The sequence below is a fragment of the Rhinolophus sinicus genome, linkage group LG07 (assembly GCF_036562045.2).
Source record: "Rhinolophus sinicus isolate RSC01 linkage group LG07, ASM3656204v1, whole genome shotgun sequence".
Taxonomy (NCBI): domain Eukaryota; kingdom Metazoa; phylum Chordata; class Mammalia; order Chiroptera; family Rhinolophidae; genus Rhinolophus; species Rhinolophus sinicus.
The window spans coordinates 68,810,379-68,837,288 of record NC_133757.1 but is presented as its reverse complement, the minus strand read 5'-3'; the positions used below and the strand labels follow the sequence as shown (position 1 = coordinate 68,837,288).

The 26,910-nt window shown below is 54.9% G+C and overlaps 2 protein-coding genes across 3 annotated transcripts; both read right to left on the bottom strand.

The window, feature by feature from the left end:
* Window positions 1–2,584: 2,584 nt before the first annotated feature.
* SCAMP4 (secretory carrier membrane protein 4) lies at window positions 2,585–22,661 on the bottom strand. Its single transcript, XM_019743983.2, has 7 exons — window positions 22,579–22,661; window positions 15,784–15,831; window positions 13,314–13,442; window positions 12,836–12,992; window positions 11,557–11,658; window positions 6,380–6,497; window positions 2,585–4,536 (listed from the first exon to the last, which is right to left on the bottom strand). Exons 2-7 carry the CDS (start codon window positions 15,788–15,790, stop codon window positions 4,357–4,359), a joined length of 693 nt encoding a protein of 230 aa, XP_019599542.1. The 5' UTR covers window positions 15,791–15,831; window positions 22,579–22,661; the 3' UTR covers window positions 2,585–4,356.
* ADAT3 (adenosine deaminase tRNA specific 3) lies at window positions 17,137–22,677 on the bottom strand. Of its 2 annotated transcripts, none has more exons than XM_019743971.2 (2): window positions 22,579–22,677; window positions 17,137–18,599 (listed from the first exon to the last, which is right to left on the bottom strand). In XM_019743971.2, the coding sequence occupies exon 2, from the start codon at window positions 18,589–18,591 to the stop codon at window positions 17,503–17,505; it is 1,089 nt and encodes a 362-aa protein (XP_019599530.2). In that variant the 5' UTR covers window positions 18,592–18,599; window positions 22,579–22,677; the 3' UTR covers window positions 17,137–17,502. The 2 variants fall into 2 exon arrangements, with proteins under 2 accessions (XP_019599530.2, XP_019599531.2); XM_019743972.2 differs by lacking the exon at window positions 22,579–22,677 and adding an exon at window positions 19,022–19,162 and having other exon boundaries at window positions 17,362–18,599.
* Window positions 22,678–26,910: the final 4,233 nt, after the last annotated feature.

Below are 26,910 nucleotides of genomic sequence, written 5' to 3'. Positions count from 1 at the left end.
CAGCTTTGCCAGGTCAAATCTTGCAGCTAAAGCAGAGGTCTCACCTGGAGTGATCCTGCCCCTTAGACACCGGGTGATGTCTGGGCATCTGTGGTTGTCATGACTAGGATGATCCTGGCAGCAGTGGGTGGGGCCAGGGATGCTGCTCAACACCCCACAGTGCCCAGGGCGGATCCCCACAGTGACCCAGCCCATGTCTGCAGTGCCGAGATGGGGACTCGTGCTAAAGGAAGGTTTGCAAGAAGCTGGCAACTAGCAATTCACTTCTAGTAGCAGGACCACCAGCCTCCTGTCACTAGGGGTGACCTGTTCCTGCACCAGGCCATGGTCAGCGCCTCCCTCTGGATCCTGCTGAGAAGTCCTCTCAGCCTATGCCTCCCCCAGGCATCCCCAAGTGCCCTCCTCTCTTACCTGAGGCCCCCTTGGACTTTGCACCCACTGCACCATCAACGTGGCTCTCGGCCCATCCCAGGGACACTGTCCGCCGTGGCCAAGTCCCTTCGTGAGACCTCAGCAGGGCCTGGTCAGCAGATGCTTCAATCCTTCTGCTTTCCTCTTGCTCTGAAGCCCATGGTGCCCCTGCAGGGGCCGAGTGGTGGCCCCAGAGACATGTCCACATCCTGGAGCTTGCGTATGGGACCTTATTTGGAAACAGGGTCTTTGCAGATGTGATTAAGAATCTCAAGATAGGGCCGGCCCGGTGGCTCAGGTGGTTAGAGCTCCATGCTCCTAACTCCGAAGGCTGCTGGTTCGATTCCCACATGGGCCAGTGGGCTCTCAACCACAAGGTTGCCAGTTCAATTCCTCGAGTCCCGCAAGGGATGGTGGGCAGCGCCCCCTGCAATTAAAATTGAACACGGAACCTTGAGCTGAGCTGCCGCTGAGCTCCCGGATGGCTCAGTTGGTTGGAGCACATCCTCTCAACTACAAGGTTTCCAGTTGGACTCCCGCAAGGGATGGTGGGCTGTGCCCCCCGCAACTAGAAATGGCAACTGGACCTGGAGCTGAGCTGCGCCCTCCACAACTAAGATTGAAAGGACAACTTGACTTGGAAAAAAGGCCTGGAAGTACACACTGTTCCCCAATTAAGTCCTGTTCCCCTTCCCCAATAAAATCTTTAAAAAAAAAAAAAAAAAGAATCTCAAGATATCTTGGATTAGTGTGGCCCCAAATCCAATGATGGTGCCCTTGTAAGAGACAGAATAGGAGGCAGAGAAGGCTGTGTGAAGATGGTGGCAGAGACGAGGGATGTGGCCACAAGTCCAATGACACTGGAGCCCCCAGAAGCTTGGAGATGCAGGAAGGACCCTCCCCTGAAGCCTCTGGAGGGTGTGGGGCCCTGCAACACCTTGGGTTTGGACTTCTGGATTCCAGAATGTGAGGATAAATCCCTCCAGTTTAAGTCTCCCAGTCTGTGGTCCTCTGTCACAGCTGCCCCAGCCAACAGCCCCCTTCTCAACTCCATCCTCGTTCTTCTCCCTCGTCCTGTGTCCTTACATGCCACTTTTGAGCTGATGACCCACAGATTGGTTTTTCCAGGCCTAGGTGTCAGCTATGTCCTTGGCCCCCCACTTTGCCAGTTCCTTCCTTTCCTGCTGTCCCATCACCAAGCCCAGCTCGGGACGCCTGCTATCCGTCCTCGAGGCATATCCATCCTGTGTCCCTACAGCTCACTGCTCTTGATCTCCGTCTCTCCACTTCTCTGATATTTGCTGTTACTCCTATGTTCTCCCAACCTTTGGTGGCACTGGCATCCTCGGTGGCCTTGGCTTGTAGACACATCACCCCAGTCTCTGCCCCCACCTTCACATGGGGCTTCCCTGTGTGTCTGTGCCCAATGTCCCCTTCATATAAGGACACCAGTCATGTTGGATTAGGGCCACCCCACTCACCCTAATTACATCTACAAAAACCCCATTTCCTAAATAAGGTCCCGTTCTGAGACCAGGGTGGGGGCGGCGGTCAGGACTTCTACATGTGAATCTGGAGGGTACAGTGCCTGGTTTCTCTCTGCAGGTCTGGTTTCCTTCCCATGGTGGCAAAATGTCCTGTGGAGTAACAGATTGCCACCTCCCTCCTGTGTCTGTGTGTGGGGTCCAACCTCTGCCACCGACTTTCCCCGGGAGCCCTGGGGTGTGTGGTTCTCCAGCTGGGCCGTTCTCTGTAAGACAGTCATCGCTAGTCCAGCTATGCTCACCGTTACTTTTCATTTATGGCAAGCAAACTGTTTTTTCATTTTCTGCTAATTTCCTTTTTCAAATGAAAATTGTTTAATGTGAAGAAAAGTTGATTTAAAAGAAAAACCTGAAGGAAACTGCACTGCTGTGGTGTGTGGACGTGGCATGAGGACAGGGCCACCCAGGGTGCACAGACAGGGGCCGCGCCCGTGGGACTGGGGTGGCCCATCAGTGAAACCTGCCACCCCAATGACAGGACCCAGGTTCAGGTGCACAAGTTGGTCCTGGTCTTATTCTGCTGGAGGCCATATGCACTGGGGGTACTTCATGGGGGGAAGGCCCAAGTGGGGAAACACCCACACACACACACACACATACATGCCACAAACAGCCCCTGGGAGGCTTGGTCTGCTGAATAAAGGATGTGTTTACTTCCAGAATATTTTCACGTAACAAAAACCACTACAACGTAACAAAGGTGCCAAGTACAGCAAGGCAGAGGGGGTGCTGTGGGCAAGTCCAGGCGTTCGTCCTGCACCTGGTTAACTGGCTCTGTCACCATTGGTATCAGTCATGACAAGATCCAGCCCAAGGTTAGTGCAGCACGGGCCTCTGGCAATCACAGGAGGCTGGCTTGGGGGCGTTACGGGGGACCAGGAGACTCCAGGCTTGCGTTTTCCATCCAGGAGGCCTTGTCCTTTGGAGACCCAGGCCCGGGTGCTTCCTCAGGGACCATGGCCACCTTTGGACACCACGTGGCATTCAGCACAAGAAACCAAAGCAAGCGTGGGTGTGAAAGCATGTTCCGGCCATGCCGGGCTTCTGAAAAGGCTGGCAGCCCAGCAGGGTGCCAGGGTCGGGTCACTCTCCTGCCCCGGGAGCGGGTAGCCAGGAGCCGAGGGGCAGTGTTCCTGGAAGCCTGGCCATGAGGGCTGATAGGCCACCAGGACATCTTTCTTGGACCATATAAGCGCAAAGGTGCTGTAGAGATGCCCACGTGACATCTGGTGTCCCCATCTCAAAAGGAGCTAGAAGAATCGGGGTAAGACAAGTGACAGGGTTTGGATTCCTCAGTAAGGCACAGAGACTTGTCATGTCTTGTTTCCTCCCAAAGGCCATTCTGAGAAACATGGTCTCCTGTTTCCACATCCAGAAGAGGGCCGTGTGGATCACAGCCCGAGCAGCCCAGCACTCAGGCCTTGGGGTGGCAGTGACCACAGGCCCACATGCACTCTGCTGAGATACTTGTTTTCTTGTTTGCACAATGTGGGGAAGAGGCCAAACACCCCACCAAAGGATTCTGTCCCAGGTTTCAGAGTCCTGGCCAGGTTCCCGGCATGGGCGTAACCAGCCAGGTGCAAGTTTGAACACCCGTTACGAGGGGAGAGTAACCGTGGGCAGGAAGGTTGGAGGTGAGCTGGCTAATGACCCTGCACATGGCTGAGGACCCAGTGCGGAGTGACTGGAGCAGACGGACAAGGAGAAGCTGAGATCATGACACTGAGGCAGTGAGTTGGCCTCTGGCCGTCCCCATGGACTCATCCATGAGCCCCTGGCTGCAGGTGGGGGGACTTAAGAGGACCAAAATATTGAGGACTCGACCATACATCAAGTTCCTGCGCTGCCAGCAGGGGACGGGAACTTGGTGCTGAGAAGGGCCCCCTCTTCCTGGGCACTGGGAGGGGCAGGATGGGGTGAACGTGAGAAGCTCTTCTCAGCATCATCAGCCCTGGGAGGGAGGGCTGCCGGCCTGTTTCTGACTTCCAGGGGAGACCAGGAGTCAGCCCTCTGATACCCCGAGGGGAGAGAATGTGGCTGTTGCAGTGGACGTCATGGTGACCAAACATTTTTAGGAGTAAGAGGGGTATCCTTCTACCAGACGGCAGGGGCTGGCCTGCTTCTGGGCATTGCTTGCAAGGAGCTCCACTTTTGGACGTGAGATGAGCATGGGCATGGGTTCCCCAAGAGTCGCAGAGGTCTGGGGTCATAGCTGGGGGAGCTCCTGGTGGCCACTAACATGGGCTGCCTCCTGGCTGGGGTGAGGGGCCTACCCGCCACCTGGGAGGGACAGGGGACAGATGCTTAGAGCCTCAGTGGACCCAGCGGGGCTGCAGGAGTGGATGGGGAGGAGGAGGTGGGCCGGTAGGGGTAGGCAGGTGGCAGGGCCGGTCAGCTCCCTCTAAGGCCACTGGCTGCCACTGGCCGGGTAGCTGGGTACAGTGGGGTACTCGGGCAGGCTGTTCCCTGAGAAGTTGTTGAATTGGGCCTCCCGAGATGGAGGGTTCTTCCAAGTGCCTGTGCTCCACTCTGTCTGTGCCTTCTGGAAGCTTCCACCAGTTCCCCGGTAGATCCTGTGTACCTGCAGGGCCGAGGGAGAGAGCAGAGAACAGACATCAGTGCATCTGTGAGTGACAGAGAGGCCACTCATGGTTAAGGTGAATTACAAAAGCCACAGAATGGTCGTTGTGGAAACATTAGAAAACACAGAAGCCAAGATGGTGGCCTTACAAAGCTGCACCCCGGGCCGCAGGCCCTGGTGGCTCTCAGTGCCGACCTCCGCTGCCCTAAGCAGCCCACTAGTGCGTGTCCTGGAAAGGGGCTCACACTGCCGCAGGTTAGGGTTCTGCTTCTCCCTGCAGACAGCCCCCACCAACACCTACCACCTCACAGGCAGCTCTGGGCACTCTCGAGCAGTGCCTGGCATGGAGACACCCGCCGGGAACTTATATGACGATGACTAAAACGGCCTCCCAGCAGGGGACCATCAGGCCCTGGCCCCTGCATGTGGCACACAGCCATCCTTGAGTGCTAGCGATGGTCTCCGCAGCAGAGCGCCCTGGGGATGGACCACCCACTCCCTCCCCATCATCCAGAAGGGCTGTGCCTCTGGGAACACTGGGCTATACTATTTCTAGAAATCCTGGCAAATTCAATACTGACAAAATGGCACTTTGTTTTAGCTCAAAGCTCTTGATTACTAGTGAAATTGAACAGTTGCGTTTTCCGAAGGAATGTCTTTCTTCTTCTGTACAACTATAATCCCAACAAATCTCCAAACCTGAGGTGGCCCTGTGGACCCTGACAGAGGGGTCATCTGTCCCTTTGTTTTGGGGGCACTCACTCCATTGTGAGCCCACAAAACCCCTCTCTCCTATGCCTGTGGGTGTTCAAGGCTTGTAGTTCTCGTTCTATGACGTTCGCCACTGAGTGGAAGCTGCTGGTGGACGCACAGTCAGCTCGCCCGTGGACTTTGCCCTGGAATTTCACGGACACTGACCATGGGATCTCCAAGTATGTTCATGGTTTCTGTTGATCTTTCCCTTCAGACTGTCCACACAGCTGAAAGGATGTTGGGGTGCAGATATGGGGGAGCCAAGCATTCCTTTGTCCTCACTGACTGCCAAGTACACTGACTGAATCCAGCCTCAACGCAGGCTGGAACAGCTAGAACCACATGGCAAGGAGGCTGGGAGGGACCCCAAACCCAGCTCTAAAAATCCTGGCCACCCTGCAGCCCAGTGCAGCTGGCTGCCCTGAGCAGCGCACTTGCATGTACAGCCAAGATGGCCCTCTCTCGGCGGGTGGGAGGGGCGTGTGCGCTGCCAGCCTCGTCGTCTCCCTTGGCCTTCACGTGGCTCTGGGATAGCCCACACATGGCCGATGCCTCTGGGACTACGGGGCAGATGTTTCTCGCTGGAAGTCCCCACACATCTGGAGTGGTGCCATACAGGGGAGCTTTCTGTGACGGTGCAGACAGTCGATGTAAAGCCACCAGCCCCCACGGCCACTGAGCACTTAATATTTCGTTTAATTTTACTTAATTTAACTGCAAATGGCAAGATGTGGCCAATGATGCCCAAATCAGGCGGCGTGGGCGACACTTTTGGACGTGTGTGTGCTGAGGGCTCTGGTAGACAGCAACCCCCAAGGCAGGCGCAATTATTGGCGGCCCACACTGAGCCATGTCCCCAAGGCCTTCCTCTTTGGAAGGCTGCCGTGCATGGGACAGGCAGGGTCTTGCCCGGAGCAGTCGAGGGTCTAGACTGTGAGAGGGTCTTCCTTGCTAATGGTGATCACGTCATTTCCCAGACACTCAGTCTCTTGTTCCTGAAACGGGGATAAGGCGAGTCCCCAGGGCCAGGAGGGTCAAGTGACAGGACACATGGGAAGAAGCTGGATGTCTTGGGACCCAGAGGACTTACCTTCATGATCACAATGGCCATCATGGCGGATGACATGGTGAACATGATGGCCGGAAGCAGCATGACCACGGCGGCCCCGACACTCTCCTTGAAGAACCCAATCGCTGCCAGCCAACCACTGCAAGGGGCAAGAGAGAGTGTGGGTGCCAGTACATCTGCCAGACAAGGGACCACTATCCTTCACATGTAAAGAGCTCCCAAAAACCAATGAGAAAAAGATAAACGACCCAGAGATGTGGACAATTCGTACAAGGACTTCCAAAGTAACAATAAACTCACAAAATGATGCTCAAACCCACCAACGAAGACATGTAAGTGACAACAAGGATCGTGCCCGCCAACGTCGTGTGTGAGGGAAGGGACACACGAACACACTCTCTTAGTACTGGTGTACACCCTTTTTGGAGCGAAATGGCAAAATCTATACAAAGCCTTAAATGTCCCGCCTCCTACCCCAACGATTCTACGTCTAAAACTTGTTTGGAATCACGAAAAGCTGGGTGTGCCCTCCCTGTGCCCTGACTGGGAATGACGCTGGGAAGTCATGCTACAGCCACATAACACAATACTAAGGAGAGATTAAAAAATAAGAGGGAGGACAGGAAGTTGAAGCTCAGTCAGCACAGCAGGGTCCTAGGAAACCGGTGCATCATCGGCCTGCGCAAGGAAGCATATCCGTCCACTCATCCATGATTGCTTCTTGGAGGCGGAGGCAGGAAACATGGTATTTTTGAGAATTATTTTTTCTTAATAAGTAATAAAACCACATGGCTCAAGAGTCAGGAAACTTAATATTCAATAAACAATCTCTCTCCTGCCGACCCCCTCCCTGGCCCAAAGAGAACCAATGTGATATGTCTGTTATGGAGCCTTCCATAGAGAGCTTAGAAAAACGTGTGTGTGCACCCAGGGACATGTGAACAAAGTACCCATCCCCGCTCTGTGAAACAAGGGGAAATTCTATGCACACTGCTTTGCACTGAGGGGTGTGAGCAAAGACGGGCAGCGGAGAGCTCGGGTGGGCACTGAGTGGAATGGACAGACAGCTGGGGCTTGGCCAGGTGGGGCGGTGCCCTCAGACTCCTGGGAGGGGAGGAGGAGCTGGCTCTCCTGGGGGATCGTCACTTTGGGGACAAGTGATCTCCCACCAGAACTGGGGCCCCAGAACAAGGGACAGCTAGTCTCTGGGGAGGGTGTATGTACCACAGTGGGAACGTAGAACAGGGAGCCCCTCAGCACCAGTCTCCCAGACCTGCCCAGGCGTGAGCTAGCAGCCACCTCTTCCCAGAGAACAAGCTCATTTACAACCCAGGATGACGTCACTCAGAGCAGCGGTTAATAAACTGGCCTTGATCAGTGACAAATGGGTGAGTGAGCCTGCTGCACCCCAACTGTATCTAGAAAGGCCAAGGTGTGCAGTGCGGGGAGCAGGGAGAATGGATAGAGGCCTGGTGGCGGAGGGCAGGGCTAGGGTGGGGACAATGGGGTGCCAGGTGCTCCCCCAGAGCCACTCAGCCAGGAGCTCGAGCAGCTAGAAGCAGGGGGAGGGGGACAGAACTTGCAAAAGGACAGCAGAGGGACACAGCCTGAAAAATCTATGGGCAAGTTAAAGTAGTTACCATGTCACCCAGCAATGCCACCACTGCTGTGTACACCCAAAAAAAATGAATATACACACTCACATAGAAATGTGTAGAAATTTCACAGCAGCACTAACAGCAGCAAAAAAGTACAAACGACCCAAGTGTCCATCAGCGGGCGATGGACAAGCACAGTGTGTTCCGTCAACACACGGGAGTGTCACTCGGTCATGAAAAGGAGACGCTGACACTCACCACACGTGGATGGACCTTCAACACACGGTGCTCATGAGAGAAGCCAGACACACAAGGACTCACAGTGTGTGATTCCACTTATGGGAAATGTCCAGAACAGGCGTGTCCACAGACAGGACGTGGATTCGTGGTTGTCAGGGGTTGGGGAGGGGGATGGGTAGATGACTGCTGATGGGGATAAGGTTTCCTTTTGTGGTGATGGAATGTTCTAGAACTAGACAGAGGTACTGGTTGCACAACCTGTGGGGGTACTAAAAATACTGAATTGTACACTTCAAGGGTGAATTTCTGGTCTGTGGAGCGTATCTCAATAAAGCTATTACTGGAAAAACCCCAACATGGGACACCCCACAGGACGGTTGAGCCCACAGATCAGGGAGAGCTGGAGAGACACCAACCCACTGAAACAGGCACTGCTCGCCTGGGTCTGATGTGAACACACTGCTAAAATGACATTAAATTAATGCCACACAGAATCCTGAGCAGAAAAAGGTATTCGTGGAAACGCAGAAGTGCAAATAGAGCCTGTCGTCCAGCTGTCAGGCTGAGGGGTGAGACAAGCACTTGGTCCCGTCTCTATACCCTCCGTAAACCTCAAAATCCCCAAGGTTAAAAGGTGACTTCAAAAGGAACAAGAAATGTGAGACAGCATGAGCACTTCTGAGCACCTGAGAGTATGAAGGGCCAACTGTGGGTGTCGTAGGGGTGAGATCACATCACAGTTACATACACATATCATATGGTCACATGTTCTAAGCGTCCTTTTTCTTTATAGATTCACAGGGCAGTGTTTGCTGAGGAGACCAGACATCTGGTGTGCAGGGAGTGACAGGTCCCCAGGTCACAGGATGGCTGGAGCGGGTGACCGTGACAGGGGCGCTCCTGAGAGCATCTCCTCTGCTTGGAGACGAGCCTGACGGTCTCCACAGCAAACTGTTCCTACTGGTCCTTGCTCCTGCCCCACAGGCAGCCCCACAGGAGCCTGTGGTCTGCCTGCCCCCTGGTGGTGAGCTGTGGGACTGCCAGTCACGTTGGGCCAGGAGGGCAAGACCCAGGAAGGGGGCAAGTGCAGGCTAGCAGAGCTGTGGCTGGTTGGGGGTCTCCACATTGAGCCCCGAGGAGGCCAAGGGGCTGAGCACAGTGTCCTCAATGCCCCTGTGCAGAGCCCAGAGGTCTGAGTGCAGGAACAATCAAAGACACCGGAGCCAGGAGGGGCTGCTGGCCACACACTCGAGGGAGTGACAGGGCCTTGGACACCAGTCTTGCACCGCGTCCGTAGCCTCGTCTGTGGGTGGGAGTCAACACGTGGAGGTGCCCAGGCCCCACCTGCACAAGCAGCATCCGTGTCTTATCTCTCGCTTCCTCCTCCTAATCGCACAGAAAAGGGAAACACCAACAGGCCCTTCCCTGAGGTCCCCTGCTGCTTAGCACCCGTCCCCTGCCTTGTTCAGCCCCCAAGGAAGTTGTTCCCATCTGCCCAGTGTGGAAACCAAGGCGGTGGAGGCACCAGGCAGAAAAGAGCTTGAACAGAGGCCTGAGGCCAAGACCTCGGAAAGGCTGGCTTGCAAGGCTGGCCCTCGTGATGTCTGGAAGTGCACTTGGGGGGCTCCTACCACCCTCACTGACAGGGGGGCTCCCTGGCCCTAAACGGTGTGTGCAAACACGTGGTTCACACTGACCACCCACTCTTCCTGGAGTCTGGGATCTCGCACATGCCAGGCCCCTGGTGAGAACCGTGGGCGCTGCCTGGGTCCCTGGGAGCCCCCTGCGGACCGTACCTCACACACACCGTCATGTCTCGTTTTGGGGGAATTAACCAAATTCTGTGGTTATCCACCAGGAGAGCTTGCGTGGTCTCTGGGCCTCACCCCACGTGCCTTTTCCCTCAGCTCATCTTGCTCTGTCCTAATTCTGTAGAAACTCCAGCCGTGAGGACAACCACTGCTGAGTCCTGGGGTCCTCCTCGTGAATATAAGCACCCGGGGGTGGTCTTAGGGACCCTGAGACAATACCTAACCAATCCTCCAGACCCAGGTCTGGGAGGTCATCAGCCAAGAAGAAACCCAGTACTCAGGGTCTAGGCAGAGCTCATGTGCTCAGCATGGGGGAGGGAGCAGTGTCAGGAAGACTCAGGCAGACGCATTCTGGAAATGAACTTGGGTGAAAAGCAGATGATTTCGAGAGTCCATGCAGAGAAGGGCAGAAGACGTAGCAGGAAAAGAACCATAAGGGAGGAGCTGAGGGGAGAGGCTGAAGAGGCCATGGAAACCCACACAGCCTCAAGGAACAAAAGAGTGTGTGTGGCTTCCCACTGCTGAGGACAGACCATGGTGGCGCTGCCAGTGGCCAAAGGAAAGAGTGACAGGGAGGAAACCCACGGAAATCACGGCAAGAGGGTGCCTCAAACCAAGACCCAGAAAACACCACAAGTGGAGCGAGAGGACCAGAGGACATGATACAAGGGAAGGTCCCTGAATCGGGGGCTCTGACTGCACAGACAGAATGACTCCCAATGTCCTAAGAAAACGCAACAAAGCACGCTGGGACAATCCTGAGCTGCACGCACACGAAGATCCAGCCAGATGTTCCTGCCCAACGCTGGATGCCAGACACCACCTGTGGTTGCTAAGCAACAGTCCTGATGGTGCCCCCGTCCCAGTCCTCGGGCCTGCGAACGTGTCACCTCACGTGGCTGAGGGACTTTGCACGTGGATTAAGTCAGGGCCCCCGAGATGGGGACGACCCTGGATTCCAGGGGGCCCAGTGTCATCACCGGGTCCTCATAAGAGGGACGCAGGAGGCTCAGAGTCAGAGACATGGAAGAGGCTGCACTGCTGGCTGTGATGATGGAGGAGGGGCCACGAGCCAGGGACGCGGTGCCTCTAGAAGCTGGAACAGGCCGGAAACGGTTCTCCCGGGGCCTCTGGAAGGACCGGCTCTGCCCGCACCTGGGTTTAGCCCCGAGAGGCCTGTGTGGACTCCAGACCCAAAAATTGGAGAGGAGAAATGTGTTTCACTTTAAGTCACTGAATTTGGAGTGCTTTGTTACCGCAGCCATGGAAACCTCATGATACCCCACCAAGCAAACAGGACACCAGCTCTCTCTTAATGGTGCTGGCTCACACCTCCCGGGCTCCTGTGACCAGTGTGGCCACGGACCACACATTCACCAGCAGAGTGCCACACACGCCCAGGCATGTCCTCAAAGTGTTTACGGGAGCAGGAAGCCAACTTCTGCTCTCCTTCAGTCGTCAGGAGCTGGGGTCTGTGTTACAGCGCTCAGCCCACACCGACCAACACACATAACTACTCACGTGTATAGTCAATGCGTCACCAACTTACCAGGCGCCCCATCCCGAGAAGCCGATGGCCTGGATGACGGTCAGGACAAACTGGGCTCCGAAGATGAAGAAAAACGTCATGAAATTAAAGGAGCTGTCGGCCCTGGAGAAGGAAACGCCTGTTAACGCTGGCCCTGGCCACTCAGGCATCATGACCCAGAGGAAGACCTGAGGCAGGGGCAGCAGGACAGGGAAATCCCCTTCCTCAGGTGTGTCCACGCGCACAAATTACTGCATGCACTCACACAGAATCTGACCACGTGGTCAGATTCTCAGGGGCCTAAACACGGTCCCTCTGAGAAGATGCTGCACCCCAAGGAAGTCCAGAGGGTCCTCACCCAGGCTGTTTCCAGTTCGATGAAAGAGGAGGGGGCAGGGAAGCATTTGGTCATGCGGGACTGCTCCCTGGCGGTCCCCGTGGCCTGCTGTGTACAGTGCTCCTGTGCGAGGCTGCTCCAGGCAGCCTGCCCTCCAGTGATGGCCCCTTTTAGCTTCAGCAAATATGAGTGGGTGTCAGGTTCTTGTCCCCTCAGGGACCCTTTCTGACTCATGAGAGTCTGGGGTTTAGGGACCATTTGAGGCAAATGGTGCAGCCTGAGTAGTAGGGGCTGGCGGGGGGCAAATGTCCACAGCAGCAGGATTCACGAAGGCCAAAGATAGGAACAGCCGCCATCCACACACGGGAGTGTCACTCAGCCGTGAAAAGGAGGGAGGTGTGACACTCCCCACAACGTGGATGGACCTTGAACACATGGGGCTCATGAGAGAAGCCAGACACACACGGCCACACAGTGTGTGATTCCACTTACATGAAATGTTCGAAAGAGGCACATCCACAGACAGGAAGTGGGTTCATGGTTGATGGGGGCTGGGGGAGACTGCTGATGGGGATGGGGCTTCTTTTGGGATGGTGAAAATGTTTTGGAATTATAGGTGACGGTTGTATAACAGTCTAGAAACAATGAATTGTGAGGTTGATGAATTGTGTGGAATGGAAAGTATAACTCAATAGTTATTAAAAGACACAACACAATAGGCAGCAGTGGGCCAGTCTGCAGACCCTGACACAAGCTGTCATCCAAACTGGAGAGGAGAGTGGGATGCTTTCTAACATCTGGGCCAGGGTAACAGGGGCAGACCAGGCACAGGTCCTGGGTGTGGGGATCGGCACACAGCCGAGCTCTGCATCTGGGCAGTGTCCGGCTTATCAGTTTGAGTACACTTTCCACCATCAGACTCGCCCTGACGCCCCACAAGGCACTGACCATGCCTCCACTTACCGGAAGGCCTTATAGGCAGGCCGGAACCAGCACACGTAGCCGCAGGGGGAGAAGAGCAACAGCCACACCAGGGCCAGGCCGAAGTTGGATCCTGAGCCACCGCCGATCCACCAGGCCAGGCAGGCGACGAGGTTGACCCCCAGGGTGGCACAGTAGACTGTGGATGGGAGGCAAGGAGGCTAAGCCGGGTCGGCAGGGCACGGGCACTGGGACACCTCTGCCTCACTGCGCAGGCGCCATGGGCCAGAGGGCTCAGGTGACACAGGTTCCCACAGAGCCAGCCCACCTACTCCGCCCCCCACACCATGCCACCTCCAGGACCAATTTTATCAGGGAGAAGATTTGTAGATTACAGAAGCCTCAAGCTCCCACAGACCAAGGACTGGGAGCTTTGTGGCCAGGGCTGGCCCGGGCCTGGGTCTCTGCGGGGGTGCAGAGAGGCCCCCCCACCCCTGGCCCACAGCACCCCGCCACTCACACAGCCACAGTCGGTAAATCCTCTTCACTAGGACCTGGTGCTCAATGGGGATCTCATCTGAGAAGTTCTGATAGAAACAGGGCTTCAGCGGGATGAAGCTGGGCAGCGGCGGGAAGTTGTTCTCCTTCTCTGCAAGGATAGAGCACAGGGGCTAAGCCAGCTGGGGCCCCTCAGCAAGGGCTCTAGAGACGCACGACCTGTCCCGGGACATGTTGCCTCATGTGGCCGAGGGACTTTGCAGGTGGGATTAAGTCAGGGCCCCCGAGATGGGGATGACCCTGGATTCCAGGGGGCCCAGTGTCATCACCGGGTCCTCATAAGAGGGACGCAGGAGGCTCAGAGTCAGAGACATGGAAGAGGCTGCACTGCTGGCTGTGATGATGGAGGAGGGGCCACGAGCCAGGGACGCGGTGCCTCTAGAAGCTGGAACAGACCGGAAACGGTTCTCCCGGGGCCTCTGGAAGGACCAACCCTGCCCGCACCTGGGTTTAGCCCCGAGAGGCCCGTGTGGGACTCCTGACTCCAGGACTCTATGATGATAATTTCTCTTTAAGTCACTACATTTGTCATGATTTCTTGGAACCATCACAGGAAACACACAGATTCAGTGGCACAGCCCAGATGCTGTTAACACCTATGTCTTCAGGGAGGGTTCTGGCACTTAGAATGTGTGAGTTTCCTGGGGCTGCTGTAACAAATGGTTTAAAACAACAGAGATTTATTCTTTCACAATCTGGAGGCCAGAGGCCTGAGATCAAGATGTCACAGGCCCCGCTCCCTCCCAAGTCCGTAGGGGAGGGTCCTTCCTGCCTCTTCCGGCTTCTGGGGGCTCTAAGAGTCCCTGGGGTGGTGACGTCACCCCCGTGTCTGCCTCCATGGTCACGTGGCCTCTCCCTGTGTATCTGTCCAAATTTCCAAATTTCCCTCTTCCTAGAAGGACACCTGCCACTGGATTAAAAACACCCTATTCCAGAGTGACCGCATTTTAATACACCTATAAAGACCCTATTTGCAAATGAGGTCCCATTCCCAGTTACCGGGGCTCGGGACTTGAACATGTCTTTCTGGGACCACAATTTGACCAACAGCAGTGTGACATCAGTGCTGCCCTGTCACCTTTCAGGTACCTTCATGCACCCGTGCTGCTGCAGGGCAGCTTCCTGAGCACCTGCCAGGGTGACAACGGACAACACAGATGGAGGGAGCCCTGTCCTCAGACTGCTGTCCCAGCCAGAGAAGGGAGAGCACCGACAAGCACCATGACAAACGGTGTACTGAAACATGCCAAGTGCTGTAAAGAACCACTGGAGCAGCTGGGGGCCACCAGGGATGATGCTGGGGCTTGGTTAGCTGTGACTTCAGAGAGCACGGTCAGCGCGGGCCTCACTCAAAGGGTGGCATTTGAACGAAAACTTGAAGAGGTGAAGACGGGAGTGCAGCGGATTCTGGGGGAGGTGCTGCCAGCGCAAAGACCCTAGGGTGAGTGCCTGCCCATCTAGGAGCAAGGAGCTCAGGGGCTGAAGGACAGAGCAGGTGGGTCAGCGACACCTTGCTGACCACTGAGCAGCCTCAGGCATTACCGAGTGACAAGGGGGAGGGAGAGTCCTGAGCTTGCTGGCTGGATGTCTCGGTGATGAGACCATGAGAGGTGGGGCTTCTGGCCTCCTGCCCTCCCAGTGAGCAGGCCTTCAGGGGGTCTCCTAGCATGGACACAGCCTGCTACACTCTGCTCTGCTCACACCCCCCCCCACTATGGTCTGTCCAAGCCATGAAAATGGCCCCCACCCAGCCCCCATCCTCCAGTCCTGCGGGCCCCCTGGCCATCAGCATTCCTCTCCTGGCCTGACTGAGGTCTGACCCCCACGTTTCTCACCACCCACAGAGAGTCCAGCCGTCAGTCCGCAAGCACTGGCAGAGCCAGGAAGGAGGCAGAAAACCACCTGCCAAATTGCCAATTGCAAATTACTGCGTGGCTCCTCGAAAGCTTGTATTCTTCTCTAAACATTCTGCGCAGACTTGGGGCCTGGGGGCCTAGGTTCAAATCCCAGCTCTGCCACCAGCGGGATGACCAAGGGCCGCCTCACTGCACTGGCATGCCCTCTCCCATTTCCAAGCAGGACGAGGCAGGCCACTCTGGGTGCTCGCTGCAGCTTCCGAGGGAATGAAGGTGCCGTCTCACATGCAGGCATGAAGCCAGGTGCTCGGCACCTGGCGTGCGCTCGCTCACGGTGCCCACAACAGAGCACAGGCAGAGTGCCGGCTGGGCCTCACACCTGCTGTGACAACTCATGGGCAGTGCAGTGCCTCCCTGTTGTCCACTTGGTGCTGGAGGGCGACCCCAACACCCTTCATGGGAAGAGGAACATGAGGTGTGTGCCAAGAGGGGCTGCAGGGGCTACACCCACCCGGGGACACTGCCCAGAGGGACACAGACACAGGAACCCACTGCAGGGCCCTGGGCAAGACTCACCTGACATTTCCGCTGTGACAACCCGGTGGGGCTGAAGCCTGCAGCCACCTGGAGGGGAAACAGCCACAGTCAGGGAGTGCCCATGGCTGCAGAGTGACCCTGAGCCCAGCTGCAGGCCCAGTTGGCTACTGCAGGTGGAATCCTAACTGCCAGATTGTCCACAGGGGTGTCTGGGCTCTCACCTGAAAGCCTACCCCAAATGGGTGACCGCAGCTGTTACCTCACCTAAGAGCCCCCTGGGCAGCTTCTGCAATGGCCGAAGGAGAAGGGTCAGACTGCAGCACCCTGCCGCCCACAACCCAGCCTGAAGCCAGGCTGCTTCTAAAATCCTGGTGACCACCCCACTGCCCTCCCGCCTCCTCGTCCTCCCCAACCTTTATCCACAGATGGCTGAGCACCCGCCTTCCGAGTCACCAAGCCTAGGTTCACGTTCACTGCTGTGTCACCTTAGACAAATCACACCACCTCTCTGGTCTGTAGTTTTCACCCTGTGAGCCTTAGAGAGCCAAGGACCCCACTGCAACCCAAGTGAAACTCCTGGAGACGCACCTGACACTCAGCAGCCCTACTTAGGAGTCACGTGAGCTTGTGTCACAGAACAGCCCCACATTCCAAGCCACCACCAATGTGTACAACTAAGCAGAATGGTTGGATCCAAAAGGGCTCTGCTGCTAGACAGTGCCACCCTCAGAAAGGGGCCCAACCGGCCTATACGACACAGCTGGGCCTAAACCATCCCAGCACCTGGCACTGGAGCGGGCAGAGAGCTGTGCCTGGGGCCAGGCACTGGGGACAAGTTTCTCACCTACAGTCAAGGTGAGACAGTTCCAGTGACATGGAGTTCCCAGGTCCCCAACCCCCAGATCCCTGGCTGTCCCTCCCTGCAGACATGGTGGCCTCATACACCCCCTGTATCTGTCCACTGCCCCGCCTGCCCTGTCTCCACAAGCTGGGGACATCCCCCAGCCTGGGGTTCAAGGGTAGTTTTGGGGCGGGGATGTCCCAGGCCCCTGCAGTGCCCACATGGTCAGACAGAGCATGTCTGCTGGATGAACAAATGGCCCACTCCAAGTCCCGTACAAACACACTGGTTTTAGTGCTAACTGCTCTATGACTGACACCCGCTGGTTCCCTTTGGGGAGGACCCTTTGGCCACCTGGAAAGGACAGGAAATGGGACAGTCCCAAAGGAGCTGTTCAGTCAGCTGAGTCGACACACCCTGGCTGGCCACACCCTTGCAGACCCAGGACACAGACAGCGTTCTGCCCACGCTCAGCTCAGAAGTCCCCCTCCCCCTGTGTACACCCAGGCCCTCGGCGGAAATGTCCCCACAACTGTCAACAGACACTGACCTGGTTTTGGGTTGTGTTTATTTTCACAGGTCAAACCTGAGACAAAGGGGACACAATCCTAGCGGACCCACGGGCTCAGGGTGGAGGTGGCCAGAGAAGCAAGGCCCAAATGCGCATCAATGAGGCTCAGCTGGACCCCCATTATGCTCCAGCCCAGGGAAAAGCTCAGTTTAGCAGAAACGTGGCCCCATGTGCTGGCAGAAACGGCGGGGTGAGGCTCCAGGCCTGGGAGGCATTGAGTGTCCCTGAAACCCACAGACAGGATTGCAGCCCCTGGACGACAATAAGGGAGCCAGGGCCCACGTGGATCCAAGAGGAGGCTGAGGCTGGCAGAGCAGAGGACGGTTTGGAGCTGGTGGGCATAAGCCTATGTGTCGGGGTCCAGACGACGGCACTGGCCCTCCAGCACGCCGTGGAACACCCGGAAGCGGTGGTTGAGGTCGGACCGGGTGTGGAGGCGAAAACGGGTGCCCAGGCCACCGTCGGGGGAGGGCGCCCCATAGAAGACACGCTGCATGCGGGAGTGCACTAGGGCCATGGCACACATGGCACAGGGCTCACGGGTGACGTAGAGGTCATAACCGGTGCACACGTAGGGGAGGCCATCTTCACCATCTTCATCCGCTTCCGTGTCCATGTCCCCATCCAGCTTGTGCACAGGGCCCATCCGGACGCCCAGGGGGGTGGTGGCCGGGGCGAAGGAGCAGGCGGGGTGGGGCCTGAGGTCGTAGGTGCCGCGGCCCTGGCCTTGAGCTACGAGGTCGATGCACACCATGGTGGCATGCAGCAGGGGGCTGGCCGTGCCGCTGCAGTCATGGCCTGTGGCCAGCACGCAGCCCGAGGCCGGGTCCACCACCACAGCCCCCACGGCCCTCAGGCCCCTGGCAGCTGCCTGCTGCGCTGCCCACACAGCCCGCTCCATGTGGCCCTGCATCACAGCCCGCTCTTGAGCTGAGAAGAGCTGCCCGGCTAGGGCACGGGTCACATGCTTGTCCTCGTGAAAGGACGTGGGCCAGTGGGTGCGTGCCTCCTCGAACTGGCCCCTGGTCAGGGGCGGCCGGGCGGGCACAAGCACCAGGAAGGGCTGCCCCAGTCCGTGGGGGTCCACGGCTGGCTGCGGGAGGAGCTCGGCCAGCGATCGCATGCCTGGGGCCCGTCCTGCTAGGCACAGCAGCATCTCCAGCACGTGTGGGTGGCTGGCATCGCGGCTTGGCCGCACCCTCTTGAGGTGAGGCTGGGCGGTCAGCGGGTGGACAGCCGACACCTCCTTGAGGAGGCGCGAGGTCTGGCGCTTGTCAAGGATGGGCGCGGCGTAGGCCAGCACCAGCTCCACACCCCCAGACTGCTGCTCAGACAGGACCGGGAGGGCTTGCCACGGCAGGGGCTCTGGCTCCGAGCTGCCAACCTTCTCATCCCTATGGTGCTCCACGCCGCTGGGAGGGTCCGTCCTAGGCATGGCTCCGACTGTGGGAGACAGATCGGAGCAGAGCGTCATCTGTCAGCCGCAGGACACCCAGGGAGCTGAGGAGTCCATCCCAGGAGCGTTCCGAATCTGAGGGCTCATCTGAGAGCTCCAGCCCAAGCACCGTGCATCACCGGTCATGCTCTCACTCACATCCTACCAACTCTTGGTTTGCACAGAATTTAAACCACCATTGATTCCCCGCCCCACCTGCCCTCTTTCTTTGAGATATACCATAAGTGAAAATGCGCACTGGATCTCTGAGACTTAAAATGAAAGAACACAAACTGTCTCAAAAATTTTGCTTATACTGACTGCGTGTTAAAGTGATAACACGGCATTTTTTAGGTTAACTAAACACATTAAAATGAACTTCACCTATTTCTCTGTACTTTCTAAAAATGTGGCTTCTAAAAGACTTAACATTAAGTATGTGCCTCATGGGGCAGCCGGTTGGCGCAGTTGGTTAGGGCACAGTGCTCATAACACCCAGGACGCCGGGTTGACTCCCACGTGGACCAGTGAGCTGCTCCCTCCACAAATAGATTGAAGACAACGACTTGACTTGGAGCTGATGGGTCCTGGAAAAACACATTGTTCCCCAATAAATTAAAAAAAAAAAAAAAAAAGGATGTGCCTTATATTACATTTCTATTGGTCAAGACTGCCGTCGATAATGTTAGAGATAAACTACAGAAAATCTCAATAGGATTTCCGAGGATCTCAGGTGCCACTACCCACCCAGAACACACTGCCCCACCGGCGACTTGGAGTGGTCAGAACAGCTGAAATCACTGTGGGCTTTTACTGCTTGTGATATGGCCTCCACTCACTCCTCAGGTCCACGGGCCCTCGTTTATTTATCAGCCAAGACCTTCAGAGAGAATGTGAGGTCCTCGCCCACCATGATGTGTCCTGAGCTCACAATGCAAGTTTGGCAAACATACTGAACCCGGCGCCAGAGGCAGCCAGGAGAAGTGGAACGCGTAGAGGGAGCTCCTAGTGTGCCCATGATGCCTGTGATGGGCAGGGCACACAGGAGTCCATGGTGCCGACTGAACCTGCTCCCGGCACACACCATGCCCAGGATCCCACAGCCTGCATGGCCTGCCCCAGGCCACAAAAGCTCCCACTGTCTGCAAGGCGAAAGACAGACACAGTCTCATTTGTCCCTCCAAGAGTGCAACCTCTGTCTGATCAAAACAAAACAAGCCACAGATAAAGGAGGCTGCCTTTGGGACACTGCTAGCTGGGCCGCCAACTCCTAGAGAGGATGGATAAAAATCACAAGACAGTCACCATCTGACCCAGCAATTCCACTCCACTCCTCAGTATATGCCTAGAAAACTGAAACCCCACATCCACATAGAAACCTGCACACAAGTGTTCACAGCAGTAGGATTTTCAACAGCCCAAAGGTGGGACCAACCCAAGTGTCCATCAGCAAGTGATGGACACAAACAATGAGATCCATCCACAAGGGAATATTCTTCAATCTTAAAAAGGAGTAAAGTGCTGATACAACATGGATGAACCCTGAAAACATGACACTCAGTGAGAGAAGCCAGACACAAAAGACCCAGTGTGTGATTCCATTTATATGAAATGTCCAGAACAAGCAAATCCAGAGAGACAGAAAATAGGTTAGTGGTTGCCAGGGGCTGGGGGAAGGGGATGTGTGACTCCTAATGAGGACAGGTTTCTTTTTCGGGTGATGGAATGTTCTGGAGTTAGATAATGATAACTGTTCCATAACCTTATAACTATACTAAAAAACACTAAAATGTATGCTTTAAACGAGTGGACTACATGGTATATGAACTGTATCTCAGTAAAGATGCTATGAAAGAAAAATGGAGAGAGGAAAGGACATCTGGCAGTCGCTAGATCAGCAGACCCTAAACCAGGCCCAGCGCCTTGGATGACAGCTGCCATTACTGCAAGACCATGTGTCCTAACGCTCCACAAATGGGCTCCCCTTCTCCTCCCAACAACAGGGGAGGGAGATCCTAGGACTGTCCCCTTTCTATTGGACAAGAGGCTCCCTGAGGTGACAAGGGCATGTGGCTGGTGCTCATCGGCACCTGGACTCTGCCTTCTGAGCCCATCTGCAAGGTGGGTGTCCTGAGTCCACAGATGAGAAATAACCAGGTTCCACAGAGGGTGACCCGCCCAAGCCCCCGACCCCAACGCCCCCAAAGGAAGACCCAGTCCACCTGCGAACAGAATCTGTGCATAAACATTTTACTTAAATGCATCTGGGGAGCTGAAGCGTGGCTGGAGGCAGCTGCTGACGCCAGGTTCCTCTTTTTGTCCTCAAAGGACCAAAGCAACCTCCAGCTCCCGGTGACCTGACTGCCCCCATGACCCTTCCCCTGAGCTCTCCGCGAGTCCCGCCCAGCTCAGTCCCTTCCCTTGGTACGTCCATTTCCCTCTGCCCGTCCAGTCTCCAGGGGGCAGCCACAGCTTCCGTAGAAAACCCGTCACATTTATAGTTGTGGTGCATCTGCCCTGAGTGCCAACTGTCCAGAGTCAGAGAGGCTCAACTGCATCAGCAGCCCCTGGACGAACCCCTAACTACAAGTCCTCTCAGCAAGCTTAGGACCACCCACCACCCATAGCACCCCACCAGAAAACACGTGTGTGCTGGAACTCCTGGGGATACTGGGTGGCAGCACCCAGAGGGCAGTGGGCCTGGGGTCACAGCAGGAATGGACTCTGGCTCTGGGAGGAACAAAGGAAATGGTGCTTATTCAGTGAGGTGAATCAGGCTCTGCAGGCAACCACGTAAACCTCAGGAAGGAGACCTTATCTTCTCCCTGGATTAGGAAGGCCAGAGCCTGGACCCAGCTGTGTCTTGGCCCCACCCTGGCCGTTTCCTGACTGGTGAGACCTCAGGCATCTGTCCTAACCCCCCACTTCACCCTCTGTGAAATGGGAATCCATCACCATCAGACAGGGCTGTCCTCAGCAGAAAGTGAGAAAATCCATGAAAGGCCTAGGAGCGAGGCCCTGTACTGTCCTGGGCAGTAAACAACCTGACAGCTCCTCAGGGGCCCAGGGCAGCAGATTCCAGGAGGGCTCCTCGGAGGTGGTGACCCATAGCTGGGCCTGGAAGGTGGGCAAAGCAAGGTAGGGAGGCCTGAGCAGAAGGAACAGCCAGTGCTGGAGTCTCAGATGTGCCGAGTTTCTAATGCAGTTTCCAGGACTCAGACCCACTGAAAGGAGAGGGGGCTGCAATCTGCATCTCTAACAAGCTCCCCTATGGCCTGCAGTCGACATATAACATATGAGACATCCCATTAAATTCAAATTCCAAGTGAACGGATTTTTTACTGTGTGTCCCACGCAATCTTTGGGACACATTAATACTAAAAAATTACTCGTTGTCTGCATAGAATTAGAATTTAACAGGGCGTCCTGCATGTTTACTTGCTGAACCCGGCACCGTACAAGTGGGCCTTCTGTGCATAAAAGTTCGAGAACCTCGGGCTTGTGGGGTGTGACAGAGGCTCCTTATCCTGGAGCTGGATAAGAAAAGGCCTTGAAAACTCCCACATCCCACAAGTATCAGGAATGATCATCAATGTTTAGGACGTATAGAAACATTGGGGACCTTCCGCGCGCGGGAAGCTAATAAACAGGCACCCCGCGAGGCAGGGAGCTGGCCCAATGACTAGACTGCAGGGCGCGCCGGAAGCAGCTGGACACACAGAATCTCCAAGCCGAGCCTTTGGGACGCAAGCGTAGCAGGGCTCTGGAGCGGGAAACGGGGTCTTGAGGCCCGGACGTTACGCGCGCACGCGCACACGCGACTCTCCCCCGGCCCACCCGAGGCGTGCGCGAGCCTGGCCCGGCTGCCCCCTCGCCCCTTGCGCGCGGCCGGTGCCCCCCAAAGCCGAGATCCCCGTCGCCGACCCCGGCCGCCATCCGAGGGAGCCTGGGCCACAAGAGCCCGAGACCACGGGGCCGCGCGCTTACCTGAGGAGACGGGCACGAGCCCTGCGCTTCACAGTCTTAGCAACCGGCCCGCCCCGCCTTACCCTGGCGCTGCGGTGCACGACGGGAGCGTAGTTACAGGGGCGGGGTCTGCACGGGGAGGAGGCGAGGCCGGGACTACAATCCCCACAAGGCCAAGGCCACAGCCGCCTCGCTCCGCATCTCTCCACTTGGGTGCTCCGGGAGCACGGGTTGAGCGCTGAGTTAAGGTTCGACACCCAACAGGAGGGGCAGGGAAAGTCGACTTTTTGGGAAATCAACAGAATGGGGAGACTGAGGCAGAGAGGCACACGACACCCGCTGCAGTCAGTCACCGAGGCCAGTTTGTTGTTGCCACATAGTTTCGGAGGGGCTGTCCCCACCGTATGGGGTCAGCTTCCAATTCTGGTCTGGGGCCCTGGCTGACTCCTGGCTTCAGTTTTCCCATCTGTACAGTAGGCAAAAGGAACCTCTTGACGCTCCTGGGCAAAACATGCTAATATTACGGGGAGATCCAGTTATTCATTGTTTAAACAGGTTTAACCTAGTGGTTCTCAATCAGGGGCAATTTGTCCGCACAAAGCCAAAGGGGCACAAGCCGATGTCTGGGGACGTTTGTGGCTGTTGCGACTGGGGGAGTGGGTGGTGCACCTGGCATCAAATGGCATCAAAACCTGGTGGCCAAGGAATGCTGCTCAGCACCCAACAATGCACAGGACGTGCCCCAGACAGAACCAGCCCCAAATGTCCACAGGGTTGGAAATCCCTGGTTTAACCCCATTGCTAAGTAAGGAGAAAAATTCAGGTCTAAAAGGACCTCTGTTCGCTGATTATTAAAAAAGAAAAAAAAATTGATGATGGTCTTTGGCATACCTGTTGTGTCTGCTCGCTCGTGGGCCGTGAAAGAATTCACGAGTCATAGAAATATAGAAGATGTATTAAAGTACAAGGAAGGTCGGTTGGGTAGAGTCTGCTGGAAACTACTGCATCTTTGTTTGGTCTCAAGTTTTATGTTTTCCTGTAGTTGGGGGTGGGAGAAGTTGCAGTAAAACTGGTTATGGCAACCTTTGCATAGGTTATGTAGATTTCAGTTGGAGCCAGGACCGGATCCCATACAGATGGCAAAACTTCTCCCAAGTCACAGGGCCAGCACTGGGCCTAAGTAAATAGAAACATTGAAACTGCATAGTAAATGTATATGAAGCAGAATCATTAAGAGGCAAAGAAAAGAAATCTTTCAAGAAGTTCCAAGCTAAATTACACTTATTAATTTGAATTATACCGGAGATCCAAATCTCAAAAATAGAAGATTTAGTGCCACCATTACAATCCCCTGTCTTAACAATGTCACTAAAAACGATGCCTAGATTTTCTGCATATAAAAAATGAATCCCCCCAAAAAAAAAAAAAAAAAAAATGAATCCCTTCAATGCAATTTTCAGCCTGTTTTTAATTTCTCAAAATGCAAAAAAGACATGGGTAAGGATATAAAATGGTGCAGCTGCCATTGAAAACAGTTTGATGGGTCTTCAAAAATACATATAGAATTACCCTGTGACCTAGCAAGTCCATTCTTAGGTATATATTCAAGAAAATTGAAAGCGAGCACTAAGGCAGATATTTGTACACCTATGTTCATAGCATTATCCACAACAGTCAAAGGGTGGAAGCAGCTCAAATATCCATGAACAAATGAGTGGATATACCCAATGTGGTCCATCCATACACTGAAATACTATACAGCATTGATCCCTGATCAGGAAGCAGTGAAGGAACCACCTGAGCTTATGTTTCCAGGACACAGATTGGGGTGGGAATGGAAGTGGATTAGCATCCCCTAAAGTGGAAGCCCTGCTATAGGTCAGTGCCCTGTAGTAGCATTTGCATTCTGCCCCCTCAGCACCCAACTCCCCTTCTGGATCTGGCACCCCAGTTTTTTTGTGGGAGATTGTCCTTTCCCCACACTCAAGTCTATCACTGCAGTTCCAAGACCCCACTGCTGACTCAGCCCCCATCAATCAGAGCATTTCCCTACCCCTAGCTACAGTGATTAGTTCAGGAATAGTCATGTGACTCAAGTGGGACCAATGAGAGTCATCCCTGGGACTTTGAAATATAAGCAGAGTTGATCTCTTGCTTTAGGGTGTAAGCCTGGAGCTGCCAAAAATTATTTTAGCCATCCCAAAGTGAAGCTTGTATGAGAATGAAGCCAAAACAGAAGAGAGCAGATCCCAGAGAGAGAGATTGGTTCATGCCTTGACAATATTGTTTAAGCACCTGGATCCAGACATGACTGACTCAGGAGGCCTTTCAGCTTTCCTGTGTTTTTTGGCTTTGTTTTTTTGCTTTTCTTTTTTTGACTTAAGCTAATTTGAGTCATGATTTCAGTCCTTTATACACCAAGAGCTCTGACTGATAGGATCCCTTTTGTTTTCACTCCAACACCGTTCACAAGTGTGACCTTCAAAATTCATGGCAACAGGCTCATGACCAGCGCTAAAAGGTTGGAAAAAACGTGGAATTAGTTCCCCAGTTGTAAGCTTAATGGCAGTGGAAAGCGCCCTGGCATCAGTTAGAAACCTGGGTCAACTGCTGACCGGCTGTGTGGCCATAAGCTCATCCACATCTGCAAGACCATCGAGAAATGAGTCCGAGGAGGGGCCACGTTGTGCAGCCTGTGTTTATCCGGCTCATCATCCTGTTGACATTCTGAGGTTGCTACATGCAGTTGTATGGGCCCCAGGTGTTTCCCGCTTTTGCGGCAATCCTCAGACCAAGCTCTTCCTGGAAATGGGGTGAGTTGGGGCAGGACTTCCTTCAACTGCCCAGGAAGGCCGATCAAAGCCCACTGGACCCTGATAAGGAGGGGAGAGTACCATCTCCTGTTTCCCAGAGGTTTACTGCCCCCAACAGATCTCTTGATAAATTAATTCCTTCCTACCTACCCAAACTCTTAGAAGGCTCCATGACCCCATCACACACACACACACACACACACACACACAAATGATCAGCTGCCAACGATTGGTCACTGCCTCTGGTCAGAAAACAGTTTCTGAAAAGCAAGCTCAAGTGTTCCCAAATTCTAAAACTCGACCTCTTTTCTCACAGCCCTTTAACCCTTAGTCTGCACACAATAATAACCCACTTGGTTCTCTGCTTTCCCAAGTCCCAGAAGCTGACACTAATGAAATGATAATGTAATATAATAATAACCATTATTACTAATTAATAAGGGTTAATATTTATTGAGTGCTTATTTGAAACCAGACACTGTTCTGGTTCTACACATCTTATATTATCTCATTTAATCCTTACTACAACTCTCTAGGACAGTACAAGTGCTGAAGAGTTGAAATGACCTCTTCATGTGTTACAGGGCTGGAAATGCACCCCAAGAGGCACACAGTTCCAACTGATTCTCCCCGGAGCCCTGACCACATGGAACTGGAGTGTTAGGGGGAACCCCCATTTCAAATATTCCTGTTCTCTGGCCGGCCCAGTGGCTCAGGTGGTTGGAGCGCCGTGCTCCTAATGCCGAGGTCACTGGTTCGATTCCTACATGGGCCAGTGAGCTGCGCTCTCTATAGCTAAGATTGTGAACAACATCTCTCGCTGGAGTTCGGCTGCCGTGAAAAGCCGGAGATTGGTGTGGGCTGCCTTTGGCTAGCGTGGGCTATCGAGGGCTACCGTGTGCTGCCATGAGCAGCCGGTGGCCTGCAGCCAGCGTGAGTGGCCAGCAGGCAGCCAGCAAGAGCTGCCATAAGCTGCTGTGAGCGGCCAACCAACGACTGGCGACCGATTGCCTCAGTCGGGGGAGCGCAAGGCTCATAATACCAGCATGAGCCAGGGAGCTGTGACACAACTAGACTGAGAACTAGCAGCTTGAACCAGAATGGGGGGTGGGGGGAGGCAGAAGAAGGGGGGAAAAATGTTCCTGTTCTCTCCTGGACCACTCCTTTATTTTATTGTCTTCCCAATACTTATTATCTGGTGACATGTCATTTATCTAGAACGTCAGTTCAACGAGGGCTGGAAATGTTGTTCACTGCGGATCCCTACTGCCTAGCTCAGAGTGAGCACTCAAAGCACGTGAACAGACAATGTGTTGTTTTAGCAAGACAAGTGGAACTGCCCTCACATCCTCGCCCCACCCCTTCTTCACGACTATCCAAATATGAAGCGGTCGCTGTCGCCACCTACCGATCAAAGGCGGCATGGCCAAAACCGTGGCTTCAGGCAGGATAAGTGGGGACGGTTATTTGAGTGCTTCCCAAAACCGCCACAGCCACCGCCATTCCAGCGCCTGGCTCCAGGGATGCTGCTCAAAGACCT